Raw genomic sequence first — 9,814 nt, 5'->3', positions numbered from 1 at the left:
TAATTTGATTTAGTTTATATATATTTTGTCCTAATTTTCGGAAACTTAAAATATTTTTTATTTCTCAAAAAAAATTCAAATCTGTAATTACATATATATATATATAATATACATATAATTAATATATAAAATGTAAAATGCAGAAATGCATATCAGCGTAAGAAGAAAATGTATTGATTTGAACAAGTAATAAGTTCAAACATCAAGTTTCTCTTACTAGTAGTTTCTTCTGTTATGTGAATAAATATTTTTCTACGTAATACAAAGTGTTCAGTTTCTCTTAGGACAATTGTTACTTTCCAAGAATGAGAAGAAAAAAGAATACTAGAAATTTTTTATTAACATAAAAATCATTGCATTTTATATATTTATTCTTCTTATGTTTATCGAAAAATTGAAACAATTGCTGCTTTAAAAAAGTTTCTCTAAAGAAATTGATGAAAAATTGAAGGAGTAATCTTATGAAACCGTTATTCTTCGATGAAAACATTGTGATAAATCTTCATGAAAAATACTTACATTTTTTGATTCCGACGGGCTTTCGGAAGAGTAGACAAATCCTCTTTCATACAATACTGTCGTGCGCCAAGGATAATATTTTTAAGATACTCGTCTATATCCATATCATACATTATAACTTTAAACACATTCTTGTCTTCCGCGTTTAGCTCTTGGTCTAAATTAATTAGTCCATCATTACAAAACACCCATTCCCTAGTGGTGAAATATTGTAACACGTCCAATCCGTCTGAGATTCGCTTCTGAATTCTAACCATACTATTTATAAAAACAAAATAAATATAAATAATAGCTAATAAGAGGAAAGTTTGTTACATAGGCATAATAATATTGTCTCTAAAAATATATTATAATAAATATGTTAAAACAAAAAAATATAATTTCTATCAAAAAATGTAAAACTTACAATCTTTTTTGTCGAAATATTAACATCAAAAAGTCGATCAAGTACGCGGGAATAATATGAAAGAAAAAGACAAAGAGATTATGCACAAATTTGTTGCTACGTATATCGCCATCCGGAAACCAAACTTGTCCATCGAAAGGATATTCATGAAGACGTTTTCTGCCTTTTTCTAGTACTTCTGCCCATGTAATCGGTCTTATACGATTCTGTGTTATATTAATTACGGGTATAGTTTTGGATCTGTAAATAATAAATATAAAAGAATAGATGTATAATAAATACATAAAAATAAAGAAAAATTAAGCAAAAAATATTTTTAATATTTAAATAATTATTCAAGTGTAAAACAAATAAAATCTATTTCTAAAAAATATACCAAAAATTTACTTTTCTTAGATCCGATTCTATCAATATGTAAGATTAACTTTAATTCTCAATTTAATTTACTCTTTATCTATTTCTAATTTTAAGAATTAGAATTGGTGAAATCAGACCTTAATGTTAAACAATTTATAAGTTATAATAAGTCAGTTTTCAATCAAATAAATTTAACAGAAAATTTTTTATTGAAAATGCTTAGTTAAAATTTTTTGTGGTAATTTTTATTTAAATATTTAGAGAATAAGTCTTCATATTAAACACCACAGAAAAGGGAAATTAAAAAACACATTAATACAAGTAAAGATCTTACAAACATAGACAGTAAATTTCTTTCTAATTTAAATCATGTTTTATTATTAAGAGAAAACACACACACACACACACACACACACAATATAAGATAGAACAAAGATATTTACTTTTGCTGATTGATAGCAATTTTGCGTGCAATCGTAATTACAGTATTAATCGCGAAATCGACTGGCATAACTTCGGCGTGATAATCGCCATTGCAATGCATTGATCTGATGACACCTTTGCCTGCACCGATAAGCAATCCTGTTGGTCCGTTCAGGTTGTCGACCCATCCTGGTATTGGGTCCGAGTAACTTGGTATTACTAAATAGATATTAAGAAATTAATTTTTACTTTTCGTCACTTTCAATCGTCGAGATATTATTTTTATAATCTTTAATAATTATAAACAAATAAATGATAATTACCGATTGATGGTCTAGCGATACAACAAGGTAAATTGGGATATTCGTTGCATACCAGCGTTTCAGCCAAACGTTTCGAATACGTGTAAGTATTTGGATGCGGATGAAGCAATCTGTAAAAATGTATAATTTTATACTTACATCTTTTTTTGTTAAATATATAAAACAATTTAATTAAGTTAATTTTAATTTTAATCAAGGCTTGAAAAAAACAATATCTGCACATATATGCACTAATAATATTCTTGTATGTATGACTTAGGTCTTCTAAAAAAAAGAGGTATTCTCTATTTCTCAAAAACTAAACATATTTTATTATTAATATTTATTAATACTGATATTAATACTGATGAAAGCATGATTTATTTAGATAATTAAAAAAATGAACACTTATAATTCATATTAATCATCATTCAAATTTATAACTTGTTCCTTTATAAAATTAGCTAAAAACAAATTCTACAAATGCAAAAGTTAAAATTCCTATAATTTTCTCTTGCAAAAAATAGTTTGGTTGGTTTTATTATTTTATGTTATTATATTTTATTAAAATATATTAAAAGATATATACACACAAATGGACTGCATCCTCCATATAATTTCAAGATTGAATTTGGTAGTGTAGTTTAATTTATAATTATTTCGTCATTAAAAGTGTGAAATGTATAAAAAATTGTTAAAAATTATTGTTATATATTAATTAAGAATGGCTTATTTCTTTACAACAAAATTTCTTTGTTTAAAATTTATGTATCGTTAGCAATACTGAATTATTTAATAGCGATAACATTCTACAATTAATAATAAATATTATAATTAATATTATAATTAATATTATAATTAATATTATAATAAACTGTATTAATTGGATAGACCGCGCTTATATATCGAATATTATTACAATACCGAATAACGTCACAAGTTTAATTACTTGGGCGTAATAAGATTGATACTCTCGTCGTCTAACCACTGAACAAGTCTCATGATATCCTGAGGATCATCGGGCGAATCGTAACAACGTTCACCGAGTTCCTCTTGGTCGACGTGACAGAAGGCCGTGCTTAAATGGACTAAGGACACTAGATGCTTCATTTCTTTTGCCAAGTCCAGTAATTTTTTTGTACCTGTCTTAAAGGTTATTAGAACTTTATGTATTTAAATATCATGTAAATTTTGAAGTATTATATATATTATAGAATTATAGGTTTAAAAGATATATAATACAATTTATAGTTACAGATTTATGGTATTATAGCTGTTATGTTGTCTCAATTTAAGAGCTTAACATTGTCTCATTGATTTTTTCATTATGTAAAATGTTATATAAATATGAGGTTTAATGATAATCATACAGTACCCCGATAGGATAATGTTTAATTATATGATAAAATCTTGCGGCATAAAATTTATAATCTACGATTATACAAGTATTTGTATATTTACAAAACATGGAAAATTCAATTTTACAAACACGGAAATTCTGATCTTTTCTAAAATATTGGTAACTGTTTTCTCAATTAATTTCAACATAGTATTTTTGGCAAAACAATACGGCGAATCATTTCAATAGGGTAACTATTAATGTGCCTTTAAGCCAATTTGCTTGTTACTGAATTAATTATTAAATATTGTAGTTTTAATTTTATCTCTTTGCAATCAATATCGGTTTCTCAACTACTTCTTTTTCTTATAATATTTCTTTAATCTAAAAAATGTTAATATTTTATAATGTTTTTGACAAAAGTAAAAAACTTCAAACGGCGATGGCCTTATTAATGTGTCTCCAATTTGTGTGCCTATTCACATTTGACTCACATTTTAATACATATAATTACATATAGTTACTAAAACAGATAATAAATGAAAGCTAATTGTTTAAGTTAATATTACATAAATCATTATTTCAATTACATTTATTTCAAAGTACACTTATAACACAACTTTTCTCAGCTTCAATACAGGATACATTAATAGAGACAAGCTTAAAATCTTGCGATACGTATTACTGGATTCACATAAATTTCTCATATCTTTTGAAAAATATTTAAAATACTTTAATACTCAAAAAATATTATTTTCGATATCGTGTGTGTATGCATTAATAATTTAGCTTAAACAAAAAAAATATTTTTATTTCATTTATTTGTGCTAGTTTTCTTTATGACTTATCAAAATATAAAAGCACACTAATAGAGACAGTTACAGTAATTGGGACAGTTATCTTAGCATATTGAAATTTAATTTGGAAAGAAATTGTTTAATAATTGAGAAAAAAATTTTAACTATATTTTAGAAATATGCATGTACAATTATTCCTAAATTTAATGTAAAAATATTATAACATGAAGTATTATACATTCAATATGGATAAGTAAAAATTTTAAAGTCGAACAGCTTTTGAGATGCATATATAATCTGATCTTCTGGAAATGTTTATAGAGCATTTGAAAATAATCGGATAACGTATCCTGAGATCTATTTCTTCAATATACTCCGACGTAGAGTCTTATTTATTATATTCTTAAAAAAAAGTAAATTAAAATGTATTTATACTTCATATTAGGTTTATCTAATTTTTTACAAGTATCGTTTAGAAATTTTATTACGACAAAATTATTATGTTATGACGAATTGTCTTAATGCAGTTATTACAAAATTGTCGTCAGTTTATAATGCCATTTCTGTGCAATATTTTCACAACTTGCCTATCGGGCTATATAATTGATAGCTATGCGTAACATATTTGATATTAACAACAATCAATAACAAATGAAGCACAGTGATGCAAATAGAAGTCTGAAAATAGAGGTTGATTGAGATTAGTTAATATCTTACCGTGTTTATCTCAATGGCATCTTTCAATTTTGCCTCCAATCGAAGTGTCGCAGCGAAATGAAATACGATGTGTACTTCATTTATTAAAAGCTCGCGCTGTTGATCGGTAAGGCCTAAATTAGGCAAACATACATCGCCACACATCGGTATCACTTTCTTAAAAAGGTGAGGTTTTTCGTTCCGAATTCGTTGAAATAGCTATAAAAATATCAATTATTAATAATCATTAATTTTTTGCATATATATGTTCACATATTGCACTGTCATTTGACTTTTAAGTCACATTCTAGTTTAGAAAAAAAATCTTGCGGTTATTTAGATTTCTAAATTAATTTTTGTCATATATTCGAAGTTTATACTACCTTGTATTATATCACGCGTACAAGTAAATCCTTATAATATAACAATTTTCTTTGAAATAAAAATTCTGTAAAATTTGGAATAGATATTAAAAACAAAATCTCATAAAATATGTATGATAAAATACTTTATTCAATTATGCGTATATTTTTGCGACGTAGTTTTATATTTAACATTTTTTAATCTTTTTTTTAACATTAATTAGCAGTAAATAACACGATCAATAACAAAATAAAAATTAATTAAAATAATTAAGTCTAAAGAGATGTAAATATTTCGTAATATTCGTAAGAATCTAAATAATGTAACATTATTTTATGGTGAAAGAAGGCAAGATGAAACAATTTCAAGGATGCGCAATAATCAATTTATTCGACCAATATTGTATTGTAGAATGTTAGTCACTACGATCTTGTGTAAAAAAAAAGGATAACATAAATCTCACGATTTCTTACAGGCAACTTAAACATTTCGTCGAGTCGACTTTCAACACTGCGACCTTTCTTGCTTCGTATGAGAATGTAGATTTTGTTGAGATTGGAGCAGGAAAACAACAATTTCTCTAAGAGAACTTTACCCATAAAACCGGAAGCGCCGGTAATAAAAATGGTCTTGTCTATGTAAAAGGATGCAACTTCGGATTTAGTTACTTGTTCTTCCATGGCTATGAACTGTAACGGCATGGAAATTTTTATATATTAAGATATTGATAATCAAAATTGACAGACAGATAAATGGATGAATAAGGGAGAGAAAGAGAAAGAGAGAGAGAGAGAGAAAGGAGAGCAGCGAGTACATTATTATTAAAACATGTAAATTATGCAAAATTTAATTTACAGTGTAATCTTTATACCATTTATATTGTGAGTTTCATAACTAAGCGAAACGTACATTGTAGCACACATTTTCGAATTCTCTATGATTATCTTTTACCCTCTCTCATCTATACATAGATACATTTCGCAAATTAGCGGTTTATTTTACCGCATCACTTTTCTGCAAGAGTCTTGCATTATCTTTGTATATTCGAGCAAATAAGAATCGCGGAAAGAGAAGAGAAAATTGGTGAAAGGCCGATCAATCGGACTCGAATAATTGCAACTCCATGGTCTGATTTCGAGCTGCGTTGCATTTCTCCATACTAATAGGTAAATTCGCGAATTTATGTATAATTATTAAGTTATTTAATTAAGGAAATTGTAAAAGGATTTTAATATTATAAAAACATGCGTTAAATTACATGTTTTTATAAAACTGAAAGTCGTCAACCCACTCTTATATTATAAATATTTTTATGTTTATATGACTTACGATAAATAAAACGCCTTTGCAATCAACTTTGTGGCTATTCAATCATAAAAAAAATTTAAAGAGAATATTAAAATATTTGAGGCGTAAAAGAGGTGTAAAATTTGGAAAATTTTTTTAAGAGATTGAATTATAACAGAATAGTAAATCTTTTCGGAGAAATTATGATTTAGAACGAATATATTTGTTATTATTTAGATTGTAAGTATTTAGAACGAATATATTTGTCAAAACATAAACAGATTTTATAATACAAAGTAAATTTAGCAAACAAATTTTATGATTATATTAATTATTTAAATACACAATGTATAATTAATATATTGTAATTAAATATAATATTGTATATAGTACATTACACAATGTATTAATTATACATATTTATACGAATTTATACCCAGAAATAAATTAAAATTTTTCAGTTTTTCAAAGACTAATACAATATTAAGTTGAATATGTACAATATTAAACATAAATATGTAAATATATACTTAACTTTTTATCATAAATTAGATATCGCACAACACTTTTTATTGTTACTTGTAAAGCATATTTAAAATCATAAAATTTTTATTTAAAAAAAATGATATATATTTTATATCTTTTAATTTGACAAAGAAACAAATTATTTATTCCTTTTTTAATATATTTAAGTATGCGTATATTTATTAATTTATTAAGTACAATTAAAAATAAACTTCACAAAGGGAAATAACTCAAATAACATGTAATGATTAGAAATAATGATACAATTTTGTTTGCTTTCGTCACAATCGGATCTAAAGTTGCTAATAAGAAAGAGAAAATATTTGCTGAGTGTAGCTACTACGATTGAATCCAATTTCAAAATTGCTAGTAAGAAGGAGAAAATATTTGCTGACTATAACATAAGCTACAGCACCTATCAAATTGGCTTATTCATAAATTGTAAAATCATGATTGGCTAATTTTGCGATCAATATATAGATCATCACATAGAGGTATCAAGTCCGCGTTTCGTTTTTGTACTCGTTATCGCTTGTGCTTTCACATTTTCCTTCACATGAACTAAATTAGTCCGAATGACAGGGCGCCAATAAAATAAAATTGTTATTTACTTTTACAAATGGCAATTTTTTCCAAAACAGTTTTTCATAATAAAGATTTTTATAATAAAGAGTTTACGATAGATAGGTTCACGATCAATAGTGGCATAAAACGAATTTCGTTTTGAATTTATTAATATTTTGAACATTGAGTTGATTTTAGCATCATCTTATAATAAATCTAATATATTATTTTTTAAATATAATTTTAATATAAAATTTATATTATTTATTAAATATTTTAAATATTTAGTGAAATTACTTTCAGTTATACATAAAACGGACACATAAAACTCACAAATGAGTAAGGGACAAATGTATAATAGGTTTATTTTTTTTCCAAAGTAATTAAGATAATTTAGATGCAAAATTAAGAGAAATCTACTAAAAAATTTATTTAATTTAATTCAATTCAATGTAAATTTTTCTCAGCTAAGGTAATATTTTTTACTAAGTCTTCTACGGTATTTTCAAGATACTCATGAGCAGTAATATTAAATTACTTGTCAATTTAATTTTTAATATGTATACTTTAACTTAGAACTGTGTAGGATTGTATTTCAAGATCAGCAAATAATCGATGCTGAATTAGAAATTGTAAAATTTAATATAAAATATTATTAGACAAAATTCGCTTTGCTTAATTGTTCCAGATTCTCTTATTCTTATATTTAAAATACATTTTAGAGTAAAACTGAATAGTCATTTCTTGAACTTTGCAATTTGCATTCTTTCTTACTACATAAATCAGTTATATTAATTCATCTTTAACTTCTAGCGAATTATCTTAACATTATAAATTTATAGCTTAATATGAATATATTTGCATCATTATTATAAATATAGGATTGCACAGTCTATACTTAACAATAAGTTACACTGTTAACATTATAAAATTCTATACACAATTTTTAGCAGGTTTATCTTTTAAAAAATATAAATATAGCAACATAGACAGCATACTATTTTTATCTAAAAGACCTCCTTTATGATGTTTTTATAATCACAACATTTTTCAGATGTGTATGTTGTCTAAGAATAAAATAAATTTAAATAAATTAACATATTTGCTCAATTAAAGTTTGCATTATCTACAATGTTATAGTTAATTGTATTTTATTTACAATATGTCTTCAACAGACACAAAAAAAATTACTAATTCGTCTGATACAAAAAAATACAACGGATTAAGATTACTAAATTTTATAAATTTTTTTAAATATACAAATTTGTAAAATTTATTAGCAATACTTATAAAGTTAATAATTTTGTTGAAAGATTGTTAAATTGATTGTGTATAGTATTGTAATTAATTCTTTTAAATCTTCTAGATGTATAATTTCTTTTCATTTTTTCAGTACTTTATGCATATTTCGACATTAATTTCTTTATATATTTATAAAGAAAAAGATTTATTATATTATTTCAGTTTCACTTCTAAATGTTAGTAGATACTATAGCTCCTACTATGAAATATTGTTTGATGTAATAGAAAAGTATTACAAATTAAATTACTATATTTAATTCTTTAAAGAGAAAATAAAATAAGTCGATTATGATATCATATCCGAGATATCTACATTTTTATATTTGCATTTATTAGCTTTTGCTTATACTCAATTTATATAAATCAGAAATTGCGTTTGTTATGCATTCCATTATGTAATGCGATAATACATACAAATGCGGTAAAGCAGTTTTTCAAGTTATCTGTATGTACATCGTTTTATCCAACGAAGAAAGTGCGCGCCTCTGTGGAACATATGTGCGCAATCCACAAGACTCATGTAAACTTGCAGCTAATCGTTGCGTCACGTGTTGCATTAGAATTTGTATTAGTTTTAGAATAATGATGATTTACTCAGTAAATAGCTCATCTATCAGAAACTCGCATAGAAATTAAGATGACATAAAGTTAATTAGTTTATTTTTAATAATAGATTATAATCTTAAATGTCAAACAACATTAAAGTCCCCCATCATATGTAAAGTCCCGCAAGTGTATATTCCATTCCAAGCATATATTTTTATCAAGATTGATAAATTAAAATAACTAAAATAAAAGAAAATTAAAAAAGAAGAGAGAGAGAGAGAGAGAGAGAAAGAGAGAGAGAGAATAAAATATCACGAAAACGAATTATTTGATTATTTTTATTCAAATTTTTTTTAACACAAAAGTTTAGAAAGATACAACAATATAA

At 25.1% G+C, this 9,814-nt stretch overlaps 1 protein-coding gene across 1 annotated transcript in view; it reads right to left on the bottom strand.

Annotated features, from left to right (window-relative positions):
- LOC108746757 (putative fatty acyl-CoA reductase CG5065) overlaps nt 1-9,814 on the bottom strand; it is an 11,779-nt gene that overhangs the window by 656 nt on the left and 1,309 nt on the right. The window contains exons 2-8 of the mRNA XM_018483701.1: nt 5,676-5,891; nt 4,861-5,058; nt 2,957-3,153; nt 2,029-2,138; nt 1,726-1,924; nt 926-1,165; nt 520-777 (exon numbers count right to left, since the gene is read on the bottom strand). Coding sequence (XP_018339203.1) covers nt 520-777; nt 926-1,165; nt 1,726-1,924; nt 2,029-2,138; nt 2,957-3,153; nt 4,861-5,058; nt 5,676-5,882 — 1,409 coding nt within the window. The 5' untranslated portion in view covers nt 5,883-5,891. The remainder of the gene's footprint in view (nt 1-519; nt 778-925; nt 1,166-1,725; nt 1,925-2,028; nt 2,139-2,956; nt 3,154-4,860; nt 5,059-5,675; nt 5,892-9,814) is intronic.

This window comes from Trachymyrmex septentrionalis, unplaced genomic scaffold (assembly GCF_001594115.1).
Source record: "Trachymyrmex septentrionalis isolate Tsep2-gDNA-1 unplaced genomic scaffold, Tsep1.0 scaffold19, whole genome shotgun sequence".
Taxonomy (NCBI): Eukaryota; Metazoa; Arthropoda; class Insecta; order Hymenoptera; family Formicidae; genus Trachymyrmex; species Trachymyrmex septentrionalis.
This window is presented reverse-complemented; position numbering and strand designations above follow the sequence as displayed.